Genomic DNA, 24835 nt, shown 5'->3' with positions numbered 1-24835 from the left:
GCATGGAACTTTGAGCCCTTTTCGGGGGGATGGGAAAACATGGGTTTTGAAATACCTCAGGCTAGAGACAGCAAACAGAATTCAGATCTACAGCTTTTACCACAGATATGGGAATCGTAAGGCTTTCAGATAAGAGGACAATATTATTATTCATTCCTGTGTTTCAGCAGAAAAATATAATTTATTCCAGTGCAACTCAAAATTCATACTTAAGGTATTTGATGGAGATATCTTCCAGCAGACTCAAAAGGAATGAGATATCTTTTGTCTTATTGTTTCTTGTAAACTGTCTTTTAATAGCTTCTCATCCAAGTGCTTCTTCCAGCAGTACCGCCAATTTCAATTCCCTCTGAAGTGCCAAATCTCCCTATATATTTTACAGGATATTTAGGCATTTAATTGAAGACTATAGATTTCAGGCTGTAAGTCAGGCTTATAAATTAAATACTTTGGGACTGAGCATCAAAATATTGAAGTTGCGTATTGCAGTGACCATGGCGGGGAGGGAGGAAGTCTTTATATTCCTGAGAATTATGTTACTATCAGCACTCTTATAAATCAACTTCAATAATGTATAGAACTTTCAAAATTATATACAGTACTTATTTAAAATGTCTGGTGGGATTGAAGAAAAAGCTTCCTAGTCATCTGAGAAGAAAGTCAAAGTGGTAGCACCATTGGATTAATTTAGGAGAGGGGCTGCTCACTGCTAGTTTACTCAGCTTGTTTAGATCTGTGTTGGAATGTAAGTCACTTCACAAAATACCCTTGACATAATTACATGTTTCCTCCTTTATTATACACACCTTCCTAGATCTGGCTCCAGCCAGTCTGCTTGGAACAACTACACCCCAATCCTAACCTGGTCAGGTCTGCTGCTCTGTTTGTCTGTGTTTACACTGACTCGATTCTGTCTTAATATCAGCAGCGTTAAACATACGTTAGGCTCAAGCTTATGAGTTTTTTAGACTTTGAATTTTACCTGTTTGAATGAAAAATCTAATAGACTTTTCTGTTTTGCCTTATGATCTTCTCCAGTCCTTTGCTATGCAAATTTTTACTGAAAAAGCGACTAGTATCTTTTGAATCATCAATCGGGGTAACAAATAAGTCAAAGGTTGAAATCTCTCTTTCGAGGAGCAGTTAACTGAATGAAGAAATACTAACCTGAAATGGAATAGAAACACTATTCTCTTCTAAAAATCTGCTTTTTTAGGACTTAAAAGTAGTTCATTTACTAGGTTAGTCTTAGAATTGGCTTTAAAGCTTGGTCAATGATGGATTATCGTTCTTGTGTCAGAATTTTTACTAAATTTGAAAGCAGCATGTGATTCTGTGATAAAATAAATTCATAGAAAATGAAAACTTAAACAGGGACTGTACCTCAAATTGAAACCTTTTACTTTTTGTTAGCAATTTACAGAACTCTTTTAGTAAATGCTCTTTAAGAATAGATGTTACAGTTTCTTTAATAGGCTAACACACACTATTTTTAATAACAAATTAGACAGGGTGTGTATGTGTTATATATATGTATTTTATATATGCATATATGCATACACACATTTCTAATATGTTAGAAGCAGCAAATACCTCATTTCCCTACAACAAATAAGTAAACAAGCTAACAAGACTCTAGCCTTTTTTTTTTTCCTCCACTTTTTGGAAATGGTTACTGTAAAAAATAAACCTGTTGGTGACTTCAGCATGAAGCCTGCATCTAGAGTATTTGAAAGGCCTTGTCCCTGTAAGTGACCTGTCTCCAGCCTTCCTACCTCCTTTTGTCCCCCTAAATCATTGAGGTCTGAGTTGATATGTTGAAAAGACAATTGAAGGGACATCTGCGTCCCAATCTCGCAAACTTTAACCTCTCTGCCCTTCTTTTGTAGGAGTTTCTTTGCCCTTGTTTTTAGCAAATGCAGCCACTTGTCCTCTTTAGTTGGCGTGAGATGCTCATATGTACTTGCTGGTTCTCCAGAACATCTTCCACATGGATTTTTCCAAAGTGTTCAGAATAAAAGCTTTATACCATTTGTGCTGAGAAATATGTTTTCCTGAAAGTTCTCTTATCCAATTCCTCTCCATGTAGCTCTACAGGCCTTTTTCATAAGATTATAAGACCCAATTCCCCAAAGCAATTGGAGGGAGTCACAGCAGTTCACTTTATAAAAGTTCAAGCCTGTCTTTCTATATATTTGGATAGATATGGTATAAAGCAGTTGTTATGCCTGAATTTGCAGACTGCCAATCGTACTTTAGTACTTTCTCGATTCTATTAAGATTGTCTAATACTGTTATGACCAGTTAGGTTTGTTTATGACAAATGCTAGTCTGCTTCAAAATAAAAAAAATATTTGGGCTCTGTCACCTCTCACTGTTATTGGTGAGTCACTTGGAGAAGTATCTTGGCATTACTTTTAGCCATATCACCAAGATAGTATCACTTCTGCAAAGCTTATTTCACTGTGGCGTACAATTGCGTGCCCTGATGATGAGTAAATAAATTGTCAGAGTAGGTCAGACAAAGTAATGTATCTTGAGTTTGTGCTATTTTACTGATTTTTAGTTATGTTAGTAAATCTCGTTAGCCCCTTCTATTTAGTAGTACAGATGGGCCAAAGGAGAGAATTTGAGTGCTGGACTGCTGATCGTCCATACTGCTTGATTGTTAGCACATTCCCTAACCCACTTTAGGCCATTTCCAAGTAGCTGTCCCTGACGTGATGCCCAGGCCTAGTTTGAAACCTATTGTGCTCACGTGGCCGTTCCCAGTGAACGCGACAGATGACAATATTTCAGGAGGCCTTATACCCTTAAGCACCTGTATTCAGTGTTATGCCGCGCTACAAGACGTGCAAGGCATGCCCTCTGTTTCACATAGTCAGCTCCCTGTTCTGAGGGGCTACAGAACAGCATTCACGTTATGTTACTTCTTGAATTAAAAACACATATATGCACACCCACACACACAAAATGTCATAGGGTCATGGGGGCTTTGGTGGCACTAGGGCCAGGAGCTCTGTAGCATGAGTTTAGTCAGGTCATGGAACTTGGGCCCAAGACTGGCGAAAACAGTGGTTTGTATTGAGGGGTGGAGCAGATAGATTTTGTTTGTTTGTAAGTGGGAAAGGCATATTCATCAAAAAACAAATGCTTGTATGTTTGTAGGTTTGGATGATCAATGATAAGTTGTGAGTCTCTGTCTACATATGATGCTGTAAGCTCTTGAAAGCACCACAGGAAACTAGTAAAACAGTATCTTGTCCCAGGATATAGAAACACTCGATTAAGGGATCTGTTATCAAAATAGAAATTTGTATCAAATGTGATTACTCTTTTTTATATTTGTTTCCAAAATAGGACCTAGATAATGATACAAATGTAGTCACCTTATTTTTGTTTTCAGGTGTTTGTTTTGGAAGTGAATTAGTTTAAAATTTAGAACTTAACAGGTTTGTCTTGTCTACACAAGGCAAATAGTTTCTAATATCTTTCAAGAATGTGGGAATGTGTTTCCAGGTGGGAAAATTTATAGAAAAGAAATACTTCTGTGAGTAATTATAACATCGTTAGCTTTGCACTTAATGATAGGCTGGAAACTATATTAAGAAAAGGTTTTTAATTAAATAGTAGTAAATAGATACAGTCCTGTGTATGCTTAGAGAATTACGCTTTTGAGAATGCTTTGGAGTTCTGGATGTCTGCAGGCTCAGAATAATAACTATATTGATAACTGTACTGATTTGCCTTTCCCAGGCTATATTTGGAGATACGTGGATTAGAATACTTCCCCCCCACCCCACCCCCCCTTGCTGTGATAGTTTGCTTTCTTCGGCATAAAAAGCCTTTGACACCGTTGATGTTTAACAGGAAAATATTGTTTTTACAAAATACACACAAAGGAGTTTTTGAAAATATAAATGCCTTGGGATTTTTTTTTTTTAAATTTCCAGAGTCATCCAAACTAATGAAGGCTGTGTTTCTTGTAGATTTATGTCCCATGGTTCATTTTGAGCTCTGGTTTTGAGTTTTCTCTTGGGTGGGCCAGGCATAAAGTCTCCCCCATATGGATTCTTACATGTGTGATAGTGTCTATAATTTTGATACAATGAACGCTGTAGTGTTTTTCCCTTTCAATGCACTTACCACATATATCTCTTGTACTGGTTGATCTGTTTTCATATAGCTTTTTAAACTGCCAAATCAGTTATTAATTGTCCTGTAAAATTTGATATTCCTTTAAATCAAGCTAAAAGCAATTGTGATGTTGTATAGGAAATGATGTTTGTTTTATATAATGTTATTAGTATTTGTGTGGGTTTTGTTTGTTTATTTGTTTTTAAATCATAACCACTAGCCTATCAGTTTTTAGTCCAGTACTTTATCTTTGGTGCTACTGTCTTGCATCAGCTTTTATCATCTGGATTTGAATCTTCAGTTTAAAGTATCTAATTATAGAGAAAAGAGATTTTCCTTAAAATGGATTTACTTGTCGTCTTAGAGAGAGCTTGTGCTTTGTTTATTCTTCCATTCCATTTTCCCATGGGTGGAAACATCCATGCATGGACTTTGATTAAGTCTTTTTGGGATCAGGTGTTCATGGAGGTACTATAAGAATCAGCGTTGCATTACTTCTCATCTCTTGTTCACGTTTTGGGTAAAACTGCATGCAAAACGTAGTGGCAAAATTGTCGGTGTTTGAAGCAGCAGAGGCCCCAAAAAAGCGCTCGCAAACCTAGACAATGTGTTGATGTGAGCAATCTTCATTTTGAACTGCTGCCCTTTTTAGGAGCAAGCAAGTTTGATTTAAAGTTTAAAATCAACACAAGGAACAGAGTATGTCATTTAATGCAAATTAGAACTGGAGAATGAGTTTTGTTGGTCGTGGTTTTTTGTTGCCACAGCACCTTATTCTGTGCATTTACAGCAAATAGATTCCTTACTGTGCCTCTTTGCAGACAGTTGCATATTGTTGACTGTTTAGGGAACTCAGAGCAGAATATCAAAACTGATTTTAATGCTGAAAGGATTCATGTGTGTTGAAGGAACGCCCTTCACTCTTGAGACAGGGATAACAGGGATGCATAAAGCAGTAAAACTCTGGAGAAGATGGTTAACAGCTGGGTGCGAGGCAGGAGATAGGTAATGAAAAGCAGCCTAAAATCTCCTTCTCTATGTAATACTTGCACAAGGAAGGGAGAGGAAGAGCACGAAGCTTACGTAAGAGCAATATAAGCACATGCATTTTTTTTTGCTTTTAAGTTTGGAGAATTTTCTCGGTCATGTTTAAAATCAACCTTTGTTTTTCAGATGCCATAAGAGATTTTATATTTTCTCTTTAAAAAAGTTGCATACTTAATGTACTTTCACATTTTTTTTATTTCATTATTATAGAAATAATAATATATTAAAACTCCTAATTCAGCTGACCATGTAGATTTTTCAGAATCCGATAGTAATAGGTTGTTTTGCAATGCTTTTAATAGTATATAGTGATACAGGAGTACATGAATACATGTTCCCTCATACTTTGTTATTTGCCCTGTTTTTTTTTTTAATCAACAATTATTCAGTGCAACTATGTACTAATTTTCACCAGTAAATTAAATTTGCAAATATATTTAAAATATTAAGCAAATTAAACTGGGGGAATGGTGTGAAGACTGTGATTTTTCCCTTTATTTTCTTCATAACTGAATGTGTTTGTTTCATATCTCGAATGGTTTGGTAGCCAAATAATCTCTGTGTATTATTCCTAATTGCCAATTTAATTATAGAGGAACATGAGACTTAAGCATATTTATTAGGTACGGAGAGCTGTGGATATAAGAAGTTTTCAGTTTTGATTGCTCTCGGTGTTTAAAACAGTTCTGCTGTATTCTCTTTTCAGTAGTCTTTCTGGGAGAAAGCTGAAGTGAAACTGTCTTAGTTCAGCACTCAGTTTTGTAGAATAGTTATACAAATACAACTCCAAGTGACATAGTCACCCTTGATATCAGCATAATAATATTTTTTCAAGGTACAGCTTATTTCCTTTGCTGAACTGATAATAAATCTGTATGGATAAAGGTGCTGGTCTGCAAGTACAATAGACTTCTGAGGTTAGAAATACTCTCTCAATATAGGAATATGCAAAAGAGTTGTGTCCCTAACCCATGCTGCTATATCAGCAACTGTTAGCGAAGAATTGGTCATAACGGAAGCAAAGCTAAAATTGCATCCTCATAATAGGAAGAAACTTAAGACAGAGACTTTTATCTGCTCTTATATATATTTTCAGGTAATTCACAAAGACTAACTTTGGTTCTCAAATTGCATATATTAATCACTGATCTCTTTTTCTCCTCTCATTTTCTGGAAGGTGGTCTTGGAATGCACATTAAAGAAGGATCTCGTTTACAACAAAGTTACTCCTACTTTTTACCACTGGAAGATTGATGACAAGAAGTTTGGCCTCACATTTCAGAGTCCTGCTGATGCAAGAGCATTTGACAGGGGTATTCGGAGAGCTGTAGAAGATATTTCTCAAGGTATGTATGCAGGTGGAGGAGTTGGGGGAAGGGGTTGTGTGTCTATAAAGGAGTTAAAACTAGGCAAAGTACTTCAATTTAATGCTGACAGTATTTAAAGATGTGAATTGATCCACAGCATATTGAAATTATAACAGATGATTTTAAAATGGTACTTCTGGCATTTCTGAAGCACCTTTCACCCAAGTGTTTTAGATTGTTTCATGGACGTTGGTAAGGTAATTCCCAGAACATCCCTACATAACAAAGCATTACCTCTTTTTTAGACATGAGGAAAAGGAGGAAGCTAGCGAGCCTTACCCAGATCCTCTCAGAACCTTGTTCTCAGAGTATAAACTATGAAGTTGAGTGATTTGAGGCCCATAGTTCTCTGCTTGTCTGCTCATGCTTTGATGAAAGTTCATAGACTTGTTTACTAACAGCTGACAAGGTAGTTCTGAGGACAAATTTACATGGGATTGAAAAATTTTCTCTAATAGTAGTGTGGCTAGCTGTTTCCAGAGTTTCACTGATCTCATGAAAAATAATGAACAAGCAAGAATATTGAAAAGCCTCAATTTTGAGATAAAAATAAGATAAAAGTTGTGCTAGGTGGGGAGAAGGAAGAGGAAGAAGGGAAGGGAACAGGTATTGATTGACTAGGAAGAACATTTCTTTCAGGCCTGTAAAAAGCAACTCAAACAAGGGAGAGTTTTGAAGAAAATATTCCGTTTCATGTGCTATGAGTTTAGGGGTTTTAAGGTGCATTATAATAATAGCAAAAAGAGAAGCATGTTTTTGGAAGGAAGATGCTTTTTGTCATACTAAATTGACTTATTTTGAATTGTGATGATACCACCATCCATATCCCTGTGAGAGAAGTAATTGGAGAACATGCAAGCACATACTCTTTTTCTTTCTTGTAGTCTTACAGCTCCAATTTCTGCTGATCTTTTTAGCTTACAAATATTGCACAGCATGCATTCATGCTAACTAAAATGTGTCTACCTTTAATTTGCAAAACGATGCGTTAATAAGAACGTGCTGCGTTGCTTCTGACTTTTGGTAACACTTTGGAAATACTTTTACAAGAAAGATGTGAACAAGACAAATAAGAATGTGGCTAGAAATACTGAATAATACAGAAAGTGGAAATGAAAGGTACGTAGTGAAATCAGGTTATGAGATAATAATCCACACACTAATTTAAAAAGTGAACAAGTTTGTTTATATTATCTTAGGTGGATGTTGAAGGATGGAGTGGAGTATTGGAAGCAGTAAATGGTAAATAAAAAGAACTTTGATTATTCTGTGTTTTCAACTTTCTCTGTAGGTTACCCACCCTCCCAAAATGATGTTGAAGTGGCAGAAGACTGCTTTCAAGTAAGTATTTTAATTTTTGTATTAACTGTGCAGTTATTTTTGGAAGAAGATCTTTGAACAATTTCTTGTTATCAAGAATAAGCAAAATTAGAGCAGCAGCAAATTTAAGTTTCATGAGGTAAAATAAGCTAAGTTCCAGAAGATTTATCTAGAAAACTTATGATACTATCTGCCCTAAAGTTAGTAGTGAATATTTAATCAAAAGGATGATTAACCATCCTAAGATTAATTTTTGAGTTTAGAATGACTGGTATAGGTTATGTGTCCTCATAGCAGTCATGGGAACATGAAATATTCTTCTGAATGAAAATAGATGGATCTCTCCCTCATGTGCGCGTGCGTGCTCTCTCATTCATTTTTTACGTGTACATCCTATTTGTTTTTGTAGAAATCACTCTGCAGTGATATATACTTCTTACTCTATATGACTGGAACTGAAAAGATGCTGAGATATTGGTTAGAAGAATCTAGTCTAAACCACAACAGAAGTTCAGATATTTTCTAAAAGCATGTACACTAAAGTTGTTATAGGCCATAATGTCATTAGAGGTAATAACTTACCTCTTTCAAGGCTTGCAAAGTATATAATACTTTACACAGTATATCAAATATTATAGAACTGATGTATAGCAACGCCCTGTAACATCAAAAAATCCATGTAATTAAAAATACAGTAAAACAAACAAATATGCATAATTACACTGTAGCTCTTTACTGTATATAACTGAGTAAAAAAATGCTTGCATCTATGCATGCTTGTCATCTCTTTTCCTGTTTACAGTTGCATGGAAATCTTGGCCTTATTCCTACACACATTCAGTTCCCTTTTCAGATGTTCAGATATTTAAATTAATATGAAGCTTATATAGAAACAGGTTGGCTCTGGGTTTTAGAGAATATTCAGAAAACTGATGATATGCAATTTCTTGAGGGAAAGATTTTTGTTATTTTGCAATATTAAATTTTGATTCTGTATTTCCTATACTAGTATATGCAACTTAAATCCTCTGCAACACAAAATCACTAAAGTTGTCAGACTGCTTTGAAGATATAGTTAAGAATCAAATTCTGATATGGGACTGACAGTATTTAGAAAGGATTCTGCAATGAAATGGCTATGCAGAAGTCTCTTGATTTATTCCACTTCATGGAATAGGACAGATTTGTCTCTTTGTGTAGGTGTTGACTATACAACCAACTGTTGTTCTTTATTTACAGTTCTTTATTTTAAGGCACTTTAAAATAAAATTACTTTGAAAATTGGATATTTGTGGATATAAAATAGCCATGAGATTTTGACAGAGTGAAGAAAATGTGTGCAAAATTTAACACAACCCTTAATCAACTTTTAAAAGATGTATTAATCCTTGCAATAAAGCATGTTTCAAAAATTGAGCAATTTCTACAAGCCTAATGAGATTAGAGGAAACAAATTACCTCTTGATTATGCTGCCAAGTTGTTATGTTTCTATATAGGAGTGCCAGAATTAAAGTAAATATCTGTGATTCTTTATACTTGCAAACTTTGTTATTGGATGAAAAGTGGAGAAAAATAAATTTACATCACATATTATATATACTTACAGATGCAAACAATCCTGTTATGAAACTGCTGTTTAAATTAATTCTGTTACAATCCGGACAGCAAAACATATTAAATGACTTCACCATAATGCACATGGTCTAGCTGTGGATCTGTACTGTGGATTGATGACAAGAATTATCTGTTTTCTAGTGGCAGAAATTAGCCAATTTGTCTTACTGTATCTCTGCATAACAAAGTAAAATATGTGATACTAGAATTGCCTTGCTACTAGAATATGAGGTGAAAGAGTAATGCAAAGAAGGCCGAAGCCACCTGTTTTAGACACGCTTCATCTAAATAAGGTTTATGTATCAATAACGAATCCATAATTGAAGAGGTATGGATGTAGAAATACTACATCATTTTAGTTACCGGCAACAAGTCTGCTCATTAAGAACAATATTCTGGAAATGCAAAATAATAGATATTCTCCTCCAAACAGTTGATTCTGTTCCCCTTCCAAGGTTAATCCACTGTTTTAAGTGGAACTTGATGTCCTAATATTTTTAATTTGAAAGAGTAAAATCATTTTATTTAAAGTTATTGTGCTATGTATTTGAAGAATCATATTGACTTTTTTTTTCTCACACTATAATTTAAAAGTTTTAATGCCTTTTTTTCTTGCTTATTCTATAAGATGTTCTCCCAGGTTTCTAGGAGTATTTTTAATGGTGTCTTATTAAAAGTTTTAGAATATATGCACAATATATGCATAGATATGCATAGGCATTCTGGTGAGTGGGTAGAGCGTTAGGAGATTGACACTTCAGCATAAAAAAAGTTCCAGTTGCCCGCATACACAGTATTGTTTCATCATAACACATCTTCCAGAATTGTCATTTATAACTTTTGATCGATGATGTACAAATGAGCAAACAGTAGAGCTTATCCTCATAATTTGTAGTTTAATAAAAATACTAAATAGCCATATTTTTTTGCTAAAATAGTAGAACATCAAAAAGAATGAAGAGTTTCTTTACTTTTCATGGCATGATTGTTAAAGTACTTATATTTCTATCTGTACCCTGCAATTACTATCACATATATCAGAATTATTCAGTTTCTTTTCTTGATTCATTAGTTAGTATGGTAGATAAAGTCCTCAAGATGTTGTCAGGGTATGTCTGAAGACATTAATTTTAATAAATCCTTGTTAGTTACATCATATGTCATCAGAGTATTTTGCCTATGCTGTTCTAAGCATCTTACACAACAGGAATCCTCTTTACTGCATACATCTGAAGTATGAATATAGTAGGTACTGTGTACATAAACTTGATTAACAATTGTCTGGTTTTCAAAATCAAGATGATTAGCAATGAAGAAAGCAAGACATGCTTCATAAATTATTCTACTGGCTGGTTATACTCTGTGTGACAGAGAGCAAATAAAATGATCCAAGTAATATCTGAACACACAGCCTTCTGATCTACAGTTAGGCACATTGCTGTTGCACCTCAAGGCCTACCTGTCAAAAGTATTATCAGGTTTCATAAACGTAGCATATTGAAACACAGCAGTTGCCCAAGATGCCTTTGCAATATTTTAAAGGCAAATCCAAAAATCAAACTAATCTTGTGCTTTCTAGGCTAGTATTTTGCTCATAATATTTTATCTTGGGTCACTAGATTTGTTTATATTCTTTAAATAGAATCTCACAAAGAAAGCATCCTTCTTGCTGAGGATCACGTGTGTCATTTTCAGAAGACATAGCTTTGCTGTAGTTTCTTTAGATGCTCAATTACTCAAAAATAATGACAAGATCTTAATATTAACAAAACAACATTGAAGGGTGTTCATAGTTGCTCTTAAAGGTTGCTTGAATGATTAAAGTTACAGTAAGTTGTTAAATGAACCAACTACATGCAAATTGCTCATGTCGTTAAATACCCCTTAGTTTTCCTACATTAATTTGAAATAGAAATGCATAAACAGAGCTAACTACCTACCTACAATGTTTGTAAATGATATTGGGAATATATATGCCTATATATTTATCTATATGGGGTTGTATACTGGGAATTTGTTTTGGTAGGAAGTTTGGATTTTTTGGTATAAAAACAGGAGTTCTGGTGCAGCAGACAAGCAGCTTGTTTAATTCAGTTTGCTTGTTTGTTCAAATATTAGCTCAGCTTTTTCTGTTACCAAATATAAACTTTGTGCTGTAGAACTGATCTAGCTTAACTGGAAAATGTTTAAAAAAAAAAAAAAATCAAGATTTTTTCCTAGAGGTAAATCTGTGTGGCTGGGTTTTTGCCAAAATGAAGGGGGAAAGGCCTACAACTTAAACACGCTGCCTTATGTGGTTTTGGTGCAGGCAAGGAGGATGTAAACAGTTCGTGTGCCTTTTTGCTTTTATGCTCTTTAGTGAGAGTTCAATTTATTTTGTGTACAAATGAAGCTTTGCCCGAGTTTTATTAACAAAAAAAAAAAAAATTGACGTTATGACTTGTGTTACCCGTAACACTGTATTGCTTGCACAGAGGAAGAAGCACTATGTGGTGAAGCACAAAAGATTAACAATAGGTAGTACACATAAATTAACTGTGTGGTTCCTAAAAATAGAAGTAATACTAATTTATATTACTATTTAAAATCTAATATATGCACTGAAATTCTATAAGATTTATTAGGCTTTTTGGTGGAGTAGTATTCAAAAATGAAGTTTGTTTTTTCTTCTTCATCACTATCTATAACAGGCTGTTTACATCTCCCCCTCTCTCTTTGTTTACTTCAACAGACTTACGCTTTCTGTTTTATTTCACTAGTTTCCTCTTTGGAATCCCTAATCACCTCTGATGTTCTTTATATATTCAGGTAGAACAACTTTGGAAGCAGTCATAAGCCTGTGAAAAGCCTTATTTTTTCCTTTGAACTGTATAAAACATTCAGACTAATCTGGGTAATATTTCAGGCCATGTCAGAATTACATACTTGATTATAATAGAAGTTCTTTGCCAAATCTGAAAGCAATTGCTCCATCAGTCTTAGAAATAGCTAAAACAGAAGGAGGATACTTAAATGTTTTTGAAACCTATATTGTTTATTCACAATCAAAAAAAATAAGTGGGAGGAGAAAAAAACAAGCTCTTCTTGTGTTGGTTAACATCAAACAGCAGAATTTGAGGCCACATGGGAAGTAAATACAAGAATTGGGATGCAACGGAAATGTAGTCTCTCATCCATCCTTCTGTGTAATCATTCAACTTGCAGCAGAACATTTTTAACAGTGTTTGCAGAACAATGTTGAATTCTCTCCCAGATTTAACTCTGGCAAACTGGGAGAAGGGGAGAAGTGAGGAGAGAAAATTTGAAGAAGAGAAGCTCAGTCTGGTTTTCATTTTCTCTACAGCTGTCATCTGGCTTTGAATTCTGCTGGAGAGCTACAGCTGGAGTCATTTTATTGCTTTACCCAGCATCCTTTTGCCTGCGCGCACAGAAATGTTTTAGTAGTCTTGGAAAAAAAGTCAAAGTATCTCTTAGCAACCATAGGACAGTAATTATTATACCAGCAGCTGGGACCAAACCAGATTTCCGTTGTGCATTAAAAACTGGCGTAGGTTATTCAGTATCATCTGTAAAGTAACCTATGCCAGTGCTGTACTTTGCAGGCTGTGGTTAAAGGATATTGAATGTGGGCGGTGTAATTGCTTTGGACAGTAGAAAAGGGAAATGTGTGCATTTGTGTTTGTGTGTAATATTCTGTATATTTAATACATAAAGCTTAGTTCTTGTGGAAAAATGTACATGTTCGCTTTTTACTTAAAAGCAGTTTTAATACAATAGTAGTTTTGTTTCTAGGGCCTCTCCCTTTTGATTGTCAGTATTTCCATTATAAATACGGATTTTTGAGGTGTTTATAACCTTGTCATGAAATGTGACATTGGAGTAGGAAGTGTCTGTCCAAAGAAAGCCTTTTTGATACTAATAAATGTGGTTTGGCTGTTTCTAAACTATTAGGTCAATTAAAAATACAGAGTTTAGGATATTCATTCGACATGGCTGTAGCTCTGAATAATGAATATTTGTAGGCTAAATAAGGTATTAAATGAACTCTTGTTCTTTTCTACTTTTTCTCTTTTTAAATGGGAGAAATTAGGCTGCATCCGTTTATCTGTAATATCTAGGTTGGTAAGCTGAATATTTTTCTTTTAAAGCAGTTGTCACTGAGTTCTTGTCTTACAAAGGTCAAATACATTTCTCTGTCTTGACAACCCCAAATCTGTTCTTGGAGTAAGTTGATTGGCTTCAATTGTGATATCTGTGATGGAATTTTATAAAAGCTTTCCTTTATAATTGGTGTATATATGGCACAAAGGCTTATTTAAGACTAAGGTTTACATTTATACATTGGTATCTGACATTGATAGTTAACGCTGTGGTAGGTGTTCGGTGCCCGTGTCCTTTATCAGATGGTGTCCCTCTTGACTACCGAGGAAAGAGAGTGTGTGTGTGCGCACCTTTGAGTCACCTGCAGGGACAGAAGACAGTGTAAGATGTTGCAAGTCTTACCCATGGGTAAGGCTTGTGGGCAAGTATCTTCATGGACAGTTGAAGAGTGTAATTTTAGAGACTGGGTTAACCTCTTGCTCCTTAATGAGGTTTCTTATGTCTGATTTGGTGAGTGAGTGAGCTATAAAGGCCTGTGTCTCTAAGGCGTGAGTTGTATGTGCTCCGCAGAGAATGAACTCGTGTTTTCTAAGGCTGACTCATAGAAAAGGAGCCACTTTTTAAAGTATTTGCGTCTATAAATGCCACTGACACATTGTGTTGAAAATTAATGCGTTTCTATATGAACTTGATTTTTTGGTACAGGTTTTGTGTAAATGCAAAAATCATTTCAAGGATAAAGCCAAGTTTTTATGTGTTCTAGGCTACTCAAGAAAATACTTCGAGTTCATTAATGAAAGATCACCTTTTCCAACATGAAACTGTAGTAACCAGTGAACCTTACAACAGTTCAAATTTAAGGCCTTCAACATTTGAGGATTTCAACTCAAGGAGAGCCTGTTTTCCTAGCCAACCTAATCAGGTAAGACTACTAATAAAAGAAGCAGTTCTGATTTTTGCTTACTGTGTTAGTTGCTCAACGTTTAGTTTCTGACAAAAGAGCGCTTTCATTATAAGTCCCTGTTTGTAGCACTATACTCTCAGCTTCTTGAAATGATCAATACGTGCTTTGCAGCCGAAATATTCAAGCATTATTGCAGCAGAGGTAAAGCTTTGTGAAAGGATTTGCTTGTGCTCTAGTGCAGCAGACTACATAAGTCTTTTACTTTCTTTGAAGAAGTCGGATTTCTGTATTTGCAACTTTGAGAAACCATTTACATTTGCTTAGAAAATGTAAATTGGCCACGGACTCGGTTTCAATTACATGTATATTAAAATTGTTCTGATTAGAAATATTGAAGTGTATCTTCAAAATGGATATTTTGGATGCACTATGCAGGGGGGTGCTTCTGTTAAATATTTTCAGTGAAACATTGTTTATGGTTTCTAACTGCCTATTAAACTAAAATATAATATTTTGGTACAGAAAGGGAAGCTGCATATCAGTTATGCATGAAAGATATTAAACTGTTATTGAACAGATTTGTAAAGAGGAAAAGAATATTAACATGAGGAAGGCCAGTGTACTGACACTTTTCAAAAGAGGTCATATCTACATCAGATTGGAAACTTAACAGTAAAGCTTTTTCTTTAACAATATACATTTTGCTTTCTTCTGAGCATTAAAGAACTGACAGTTTTGGTAAAATAGGCCTAAAGCCACAAGTCAAAGGAGAGTGCAAGTTGAAGTAGCTGTGTACGTGTCATCAGAAAATATGTGTGCCCCTTGAAATAAAGCTTGTAATACCCTAGGTAATTCTTGTAAAGATAGGATCCTATTGAAGTCTTGCATCAGCTACTTTGTAACCGCTCTATTGTGCGAAAACAGCAAACCGTTATCTGGAAAACTAACCAAAAGGCTTGAAATTATGCAGTTCTGAATTTTAATTGTGGATCTCCTCCAACTATCTTTTTGTATAAGTCACTTAACTATTTTTCTCTTTTTTGTTCTGTTTGTCAGGAGATACGTGTTCCCCTCTCTTCCCATTTAGTTGCAAAGAGAGTTAAATAATTTTTTAGGATAAGAGTAGGTGGGTGATTAGGGTATTGCGGGTAACACTTACCTGCTCAGCTACAGTAACCAATGGCGTATGTGCTCCTGATGTTCATCGAGTTCTAAGAAAAAGCACAGTAGCCTAAACTGCCTGTATGTTTTAAAAGCGTATATAAAATTGGCCACAGAGGAAATGGTAATTTGAGTTGTAGTATACCGGGCACTGCCAGTCTGTTATAAAGTAAGTAGAAGAACTTCCTTTAAAATGAAGAGTACTAGAATTCCCTTCCTGTATACTGACGTTAAGGGAGATTCCACGGAGATTTAAGTAGATATCAAGTGCTTTAAAAATTTTTTTTTTTTCGTATTGCAGCACCAACTGCATTCGACACTTCTATCCTTTTTGCATAGTTGTCTGGTGTATATTTAGACATAAGCAAATCAACAAAATCTCACATTCCCTATATGTACGCACTGTTATCTCTGCTGAGCTCCAAGTGTGTGACCATGTGGCATAGCAGATTTTGAGGTAAATGCCAGTTTTATTCTAATGATTTATAAATAGGTTTGAACACTCTTACTGTGCTCATTACTTGAATTGCACAACAAATATATGCTCAACTTAAGATAAAGAAGGGATTAATGACAGTTCAAATCCTTACTTTTAATACTGTAAGTTATTAAAACATACCCAAGTCCCTCAGATATTCTGCTTCTAATGAACTGATGTGTGCTTAAGTTAATTTTAATACTTTGCAATGTTATGTTCACCTGCCGTTGTCCTCATATTGTGGAGCTGTGAGTTAAGCAGAGCTGGGTGCACCCATTTATTTGAGGGGAGACAGTAGCATACTAAGTGAATGCCCATGCCTTGTTTAAAGGCGCTCCCATTCAAGTGAGGTGCAAGTTCAACCACGTCAACAAAAATTTACTGCCAAATTTCCAGTTCGCTAATTATGTTTGTAATGAGATTCTCTGGAATTTCAATTTGGTACAGTATTCTTCCTCACTTCTGCTCCAGCACAGAGACTGTTCTTTTTACTTAGGCTGAATAACTAGACTGTGTTATAATTTTGGATGACCAGAGGACTATGTGCATTCTTTTTGTTGAATTTTCTTGATATTTGTACCTAACTGAATCTGGGTTGTGTATTATTCTGAAGGTTTCATGTACCTCATGCTTTCATATAGGTTCTATGAAATACCCAAGATGTTAACACTTTATAAATAAAGCTTTTGATTTCAACACTTCTCCTGTTGGCTTGTTTTTAATATTTTCCCCTTTGTTTTCTTTATGACTGATTTCTTAACATGACACACACATGCATGGAATGCTGCCATCTTTTTTAACATGTCGACCTTTAAACTTTTTAGAAGGTGGTTGACTGCGGATTTGAAAAAAAGCAATGAGTTCTATGTATGCATTGTTGTCCTTAAATAAAAAGCATTCAAGGACTGAGGAGAGGTCACATTTTACAGTTATTAGTATTTATAGTGTTCTTTAATGTCTATTAGCTCTCTGGGGGATCAGAGCTGGAGAGTGGGTTTTTTGGTCTGAGGTTTGGTTTTTTTCTTAACGAGGGGATTTATGTAATGCATTAAATGCATGTTTAGGATTCTGTGTGGACAATGGGGTGAGGAACCTTTATGCCTGTAACGCATGGAAACATAATGACATTTTAAAAACTGTTCTTTCCTTAAATTTATGCTGTTAAACAGTTCAAAAAATGCAATAATCCATGGCTAATTGTTGATGCTGAAACAATGGATCATTTCTCTGTTTGAAAACAGTAGCATTTAAAGGCACTCTGGCTTCATAAGCAAAAAGGGGGCCTAAATGCTTCCCCATCAGAGCCTGATAAATATGGAAGATTAGTGCTGTTAGCTGGATCGGATACATCCTTTCTCCACACTGTATCCTCTGGACTTTGTGGAAGTCCAACTATGTAGGTTGGAGCCAAGAAAAGGTTGTTCTTGTTAGCATACTCCAACTGAAACTCCCAGGGCAAAGCAGGTCTAATTACAATTCTGTACTGAAAATGTATCACACACGGATTACCAAGCAGCGAAGCCGTGGTTAGAACACACTACAGATATTTTTACGTAATCAGAAGTTGGCATGTTTTAAGAAGCTATTCCTCCCCCTTCCACAGCTGGAGGTTAGCTCTCCTCTGCCTCCTAATTTCAATGTAGTAGGAGCACATCCAAAGTGAAATAAAATGTGTTTACTTAAACCATCATCTTCAATAGCGCTTAGTTTCACATTGCAACAGATTAGGCACATGTAGTTCAACTGTTCTCCTTAACAGAGATCTTAATTCTCATTAGCTGGATCAGTAGTGACAAAGTAAATACTCTTAGCAATGACACAGAGGCCAAGATGTCTTCCCAAGTCATTCATGATTCCGGGAGAATCTGTAAGGCTAGTGGGTTAGGGATTGCTTTTCAGTCTTTTCTGTGAGATGGTTGGCAGACTGCATTTGACAGTAGCAAAAGGTGGAATTTGACTTGAAGCTCAGTTATATTCCAGCTCCCATTATAATAGCCCTGCAGTTTGGGAAAGTAATTGTCTATCTGTAAGGTAGGAATATTGGCACACACTGAGATTTTTGGTTTTTTGCTGCGCACTACCTGCTATTTATGAGGAGCTCCTTCCATACAGGTGCCAAATTTTTATCATGTCATTATTTGCCCCCCCCCTTCTTAAAAGTCATCTGTAATGTGATTTCGGTAACGTTCATTGCTATGTTGTGACTGTTGCCGATTTATACTTGACGCTTTTCACCACTGCCACGTGTTCCACAGTCTGCGTTCACTTGCAGTCCCCTATCTTGCACGTGGTTATGAGTTCCATAATAGTTCAGTTTGGATGTTTCAAATTTTCCACCTTCAAAAACTTTATTTCATGCCCCCATGCCTTTTCATAATGAGGCAGAACAATCGAGCTCTATCTTAACTCTGTGCTGTTTGTTTTGTATGTGTTTAGCCTATTTCTTCTTACTTGCCTTTTAAGTTGAAAGTCTTATGGTCAGTTCATTACAAGAAGAGAATTTAACAAGCGCTTGCCCATTTGCCTGATGGTGTCCTAAGCTAACTCATTTAAGTTAAATACTGTACGTTAGCTAAGGGTGAGATATGTTTAGAAACTACTGTAACTGATCATACCATTGAACTTTACAGAACACTACTCTTCGTATGGAAAAAACCTCGTCTAGATTAGTGTTCAATACTGGTTACTCATCCTCAGAACTATTGTTGCAAAATTGAAGAGAATTTGAAAACTTGCATTGGGAATAAAGGCTATGGAAATCTTATTGAGAGAAGTGCCCTAGAGGGCACTTAAACATGAGTAACTCTAAGGGAATGAATCAGGGAGTTAATCCTAACGCAGCGTAATGTCACTGAAGTTGAAAATCAAAATTGGTGTATGGAATTCATTGCCACGGTAAGATGTGAAAACCCCAAATTTGAGCATCAAGTTTTATGTGGATACCAAAATACCCAGAGTTCTTATGAGAGATACTGGAAAGGAATATGAAACCTCAGGGTGCTAATGTCGTGCAAAGGGACACCTAGTCATGGGCTTTTGTAAATTGTACAAGTTACAAAATAAGCTAAAAATATTAGCTTCAAACAGTAAGGACAAATTCTGCACTCTGATTTCTACTGTGTACATAGATTATAAATTTGGGACTTTACTATAGTAAATTTATCTTGCTTTGCTATTTCAGGTCCCATTGAAGTCAATCAGACATGTTAGTTTTCAGGATGAAGATGAAATTGTTAGAATAAACCCTCGTGATATTTTGATACGTCGTTATGCAGACTACAGGCATCCTGACATGTGGAAGAATGACCTGGAGAGGGATGATGCAGACTCAAATATACCATTTTCTAAATCAGACAATAAAAAATCTGACTATTTATACCCATGTGGGGATGGAACTAAGCTGAATTCCCTGAAAGACTCAAAGGGTTCTGTGGTATTTAAAACTCAGCCTTCCTCATCAAAATTTAAAAACTCAAAAAGAAGAAAAGAGGATGGTGAGCGTTCCCGCTGTATATACTGCCAGGAAAGGTTTAATCATGAAGATAATGGCAGAGGAAAATGTCAAGATGCTCCGGATCCTATTAAAAGATGTATCTACCAAGTTAGTTGCATGCTTTGTGCAGAGAGCATGCTGTATCACTGCATGTCAGACTCTGAAGGAGATTTTTCTGATCCTTGCTCCTGTGACACTAGTGATGACAAGTTCTGCTTACGCTGGTTAGCACTGGTAGCACTGTCATTCATTGCTCCATGTATGTGCTGCTACCTCCCCTTGAGAGCATGCCATCACTGTGGTGAGGTATGTGGGTGCTGTGGAGGAAAGCATAAAGCTGCGGGATGAATCAGTCTTGGGCCAAACAGAGCTGAAAATCTTTGTTTCCAGGAAGCATCTAACTTGGATTTGTGAAAGCTTTTTTGGCAAGCTGAAGGGAATCGTCTCTCATGTAAGAGATGCTTGATGTGGAAGAAGCAACAAGACTTGTCAGACCTTGGCATTTTACAAGTGCTAGCCATGCCTAACTATTTCCTTTAAGTGCATGGCGTTTGTTGCAGGTTGGGAAGGAGTTTTTGCAAAGAAAGCCTATTCTTATTATTGGCTATAAAATGAGTATATGAATTACGATTATACTAAAAGGGATTAACTTTTGCCACTTTGTACATTCATGGTTTAGGTGAAGGGGCTCTTTTAAGAAGGATTAAAACTTATCTGAGGGGAAATGTTAACTAAAAGTGCACTAGCGGCAGTTGATTTAAGATTAAGAAAAGTTAATACTTGGCAAATGAGAAATGAAACTGATTTTAAGTGCAACTAAATCACTTATTAATAGTTTTTTGGAAGCAACTTTATGTATAAATAACAAATGTTTATATTTAACTAAATGTGTAAGGTACGAATTATTACATGTTAAACTTTCCTTCCCTCTGTTGTAGTAGGTATGGACCATATCTACTGTCACATTCCATGATAGTATTTTAAATATTTAATTAGTTTTTAGTTGCATTTTTATTCCGGGTGGACAAATTGATATTTTCAGTCCCGTTTCCCTTCAGCTACAGTTTGTGTTGAGTTGTATCCATACATTCTGATAATCTAAAAACCTTTAAAATATTAATTATTCTAGTCCTGAGTGACCAATATTTTTTTTGTTAAGCACAGATGTAATTGTCTAAAATGTTCTTGTTAGAACATAACATTTATTTTTATATATAAATGACTTTGATTTAAACCTAATAGCAAAAAGGAAGTTGTTTCTGTTGCTCAACCAGCAAGTTGTTTTCTTTTGGGGTGTCCTCCAAAAATACTTTATTACATATACAAATGTTCATTAAGCAAAAGGTACATTAAGGCAGTTGTAACAAGTTGTCATCAGTGTTCTTGTTTATCCTTCTGTTAAACTAGGATCCTGTTCAGCTGTTTATCAAGTACTATGATTAAAATGAAAGATTAATAACAAAAGTGAAATTGTTTTCATTATTTTGAACTGCAACCTTTTCTTATTTGAATGGGCAAGAACAAAATTACTGTGGGATTATCTTTTTAGTTTGAAAGCAACAGCAAAAGACTTAGCTTGAGAAATAAATTACAGCTCAGGCCAAACTGGAGTGAACTTCCTCACTGAGTGAATTTGGAGGGAGGTTGGGGGGGGAGAGAGAGAGAGAGAGAGTGAACGTGCGCGTCTGTCTGCGTGTGTGTGGTATGTTCTATTGTGTATTTGGTATAACTTTGCATTTACTAAATGTTTAATTTTCAGATAAGAATTAACAGATTAATCCCTAGCGAATTTTTTTAAAACGTTATATGCTTTGCTATTTCATGAAGTAAGAAACATTTACTTCTCGTTAAAGATATAGACAACTCTTAATATAGATAGCAATTCATTCATTAAGGAAAGTGCCTATTTGGTATCCTGGCTGGAGTGGGACAGATTGTTCTCACTATACCCTTGTTATTAAACAAACAAAAAAACTAATTGATTTTAAAAGATGCACATGACTTTTCTCATTTCCTATGCATTTTTTCAGTATATTTTGTGTAATTTTTCTTTCTGCATGTATCAACGCCTTTAACTCTTCTCTGTAGTCCAGGAGTAAAATGAGCAAATGTATATAACATCTGTCTGTAAAATACTTTTTAAAAGAAAACATTTATATTTATATTACAGCTTGAATTGACCACATTGTGTACATAGATCATCTCAAAGTATTATTTCACATTGAAAAGAAGACAAATATATTGATAACTGTAGAAGTTACGAAAGAGCTTCTAGTTTTGTACTAAAAGTTAATTGAATGAATTAAGTCCAAGAATATGACGCTGTAGCAGCAGTCTTGGTTTTTACCATTTATATATTTGCAAGCTGCTACTCTGGTTGATTTTCGTGCTTCACACATTTTCAGCTAAACTTAGTTGCCTAGAATAGACTGTTAACTTTAAAAACAACTTCGGTGAAATGGGAATGTTTTTTTCTTGTGAATGAAAGAATTTTAATATTTGTAAGTGCTAGGTTCATAATTCAAGATGAAGATAGATGTGAACAACCTAAGAAAAGAACTTGCTGGCTGTATAGGAAAATGCTGTAGAATCATATTGTTTGTATATACTTCAGAAAGAAATGAGTTTAACAATTTCCTCAGAGCACTATACAAAATAGTGAAACTCCTGGTCCTGTACTGTATTTTATATGCAATATATATGCTTTAATATTTTTATTGAATGTGTGCATTAATATTTTCAATCTGCATTTAACCACTTTGCTGCTAAAATGTTGTCTTTATCTTTTGTGTTACTCTCTAAAGACTTGATCTGTCTAAAAATGTTAATGAAATGACATATGCTCCCTTTTTCTTCTTGTGAAGGGACTTTCAGTCTGCATGCCCAATTTGAGTTTAGCTAAAGAACTGCAATGATACATAGTTACATAAGGGTTGTTTAGTAGGATGCACACATACTCTGTTTTTTAGGAATCTTACCTGCTTTTGCAGTTATGAGGTGAGTAATGAAAAATGGACATAAAGCAACGCTGTAGTAGAACTGGCTCGTACATGCTTGCATCTTCTGTTTTTAAAAGCAAGCAAAATTTATTCTCTGTCTCTTCCGAAATACTGTCTTAAGCATTAGGAAGGAAGAAGAGAAATACCTTCTCGGATTCCTCCCCCTCTCACCAAATGTCAGAACTGCAGTTTTTCAGGCATGTAGTAGCAGAGCTTTGTGTTGCTCGAAGGGGAGACCCAAGCTTTGGGAAACCGTCGCTGAATGTTAATTCCCTAGTTTATTGAAAGCCACAGTTACCATGAAAATTAAGTATTTCCCCTTGAAAGGAAGTGAGGGAAGTAGATCAGTGGTAGTGCTCGTGCACCATCTACTGGAGAGAAAAAAACACTCAGGCTTCACTCAGGCATAGTCTTGGATTACACAGTAATTTATTTAACAGGCTAAAGGTGCAGTAGCACTTAAGCTACAAAAATATATTAGCTATGAATTTACCAAGAGTAATTCAGACTTTTACAGTGACTCTTTATTATACCTCTTAAATGTTCATGTTAATTGAAAGTAAAAATGTTTTACTCATAGGCTTTGTTAGGCTTAAAACTGTACAATGGCCTATTACACAAAAGTATAGAAAATCAGAAATGAAAAGTCTTTTGAGTATGTCACTGGACTTATAAGAAATATTTTTCTCTTAAAGTTCTTTCCAATAGCAAAAGAGTGAAGTATTGATACTTGCGCAGAAGGACTCTAGCTTTTTGGTGTGTGATACAGCTCCAGTTTGAATGTGCACAGGTGTGTGTGTGTGTGTGCACCTGCACATGCAGTCTGGCCATTGTGAAGGGGTATGGCTGCAGCTGCGTGCAAGAGTAAAGCAATATTCTGACAGTAACCTACAGTTACCATAGTAACTGTTTAATAAGCAGCAGTAAATAATGGCATAAAACTCAAATTCCTTTCCAGAGCTCATGTGAGGGATGTTCCAAACAGGCTTAACTGATGCAATTTCCTTGTAAGCGAACAAAGGTGCTCTGAAGAAAGTCTTCATTTTGCATGTTGGAATATACCATTGTCATTTCAGATGTGTTCTCTTGGATGATCTGTCCATGTGTGCCTGGAGGATAATGTTGAACTCCCATGTAAATAACGCATAGTTTTTAAATCAGACTGTAAATTTTTCCAGAGCTAATGGCACTGTACATGGCCAGTACAGTGAGACATTGATATTAATAACATGAAGATCAAGGCAGAGGTGGGCAGCAAAATAATAATTTTTAAAACATGCCTTATGGTACTCTGTTAGTCCAGCAGCTGAGTGGTTAAAACTTCAATTTCCTTTGGTGCACTAATAAATATAAGCTTTTTTTTTTCCTTCCCCTGAAAGCTTCCTTTCCTTAATTGCAAAAGTTGTGGTTAGTTTAAGAAGTCAAAGCATTCCGTGAAGAAGCCGCCTTTGTGTTTGAAGTTGCAGTATAATCTGTACATAATTTTTCTTCTTTTGCTTGGTGTCATTTGCTTTCCACCCTAACGACCTCAAAGTGCCTCACGTGTATATTGTTTCCATTAAAACCTCTACTGCTATTTCTTTCTACTAAATGATGTATAATTTAGTTAACTCATCCCATAGATGTTTCCTTTATGTATAAGAATATAGCTTGTTACTTTGAGTATATAATGTAAATATGCCTCTACGTTTGTAACTGGTTTATTACATCATATCCTTGTAAGTTGACATAGAAGATAATACCATTTAAAAAAAAACAAACAAACTTGTTTCAATGTTTTTTCCTGTAATTACCTGATTAAAACTGTCTTGAAATGAAACATTGACATGTTTTTCCATTCTGTGTTGGGATTACTCCAAACAGTGCATATGAAAGTAAATATTGTGGCTCAAGAACAGACTAAAAAGATGTAAATATGGGTAATCTTTTTCAAATCGTATGCTGCTTGCTTATTGGATAAGATGTTAATTAGATCATTTTATGATTTTAAGATCAGTCAAACATGAACATTGCATTACCTTCAAGGACCTGCATCTTGCATTGTAAGCACCCTTTTTTAAGAGCTACTATAATGTTTTATACAAAAATGTGCTTGTACCAGATTGCTTTGTGTGTACAGCAGTACATGTCCTTGGCATCATGCCGTGAGGGTCAGGAGCCCAGAGTTGTCAAGATTCCTTTATATAAATCATGTTTGTTTAGGTTTTCATTAG

The 24835-nt window shown here is 35.4% G+C and overlaps 1 protein-coding gene across 2 annotated transcripts in view; it reads left to right on the top strand.

Annotated features, from left to right (window-relative positions):
- The window catches only part of SPRED1 (sprouty related EVH1 domain containing 1), a 62053-nt gene extending 37612 nt beyond the window's left edge, over positions 1-24441 (top strand). For both annotated transcript variants that reach the window (XM_009689943.2, XM_068946313.1), the window contains exons 3-6: positions 6362-6530; positions 7843-7892; positions 14351-14509; positions 19312-24441. In XM_009689943.2, coding sequence (XP_009688238.1) covers positions 6362-6530; positions 7843-7892; positions 14351-14509; positions 19312-19971 — 1038 coding nt within the window. In that variant the 3' untranslated portion in view covers positions 19972-24441. The remainder of the gene's footprint in view (positions 1-6361; positions 6531-7842; positions 7893-14350; positions 14510-19311) is intronic.
- The last annotated feature ends 394 nt before the right edge of the window (positions 24442-24835 follow it).

Source organism: Struthio camelus, chromosome 5 (assembly GCF_040807025.1).
Source record: "Struthio camelus isolate bStrCam1 chromosome 5, bStrCam1.hap1, whole genome shotgun sequence".
Classification (NCBI taxonomy): Eukaryota; Metazoa; Chordata; class Aves; order Struthioniformes; family Struthionidae; genus Struthio; species Struthio camelus.
This window is presented reverse-complemented; position numbering and strand designations above follow the sequence as displayed.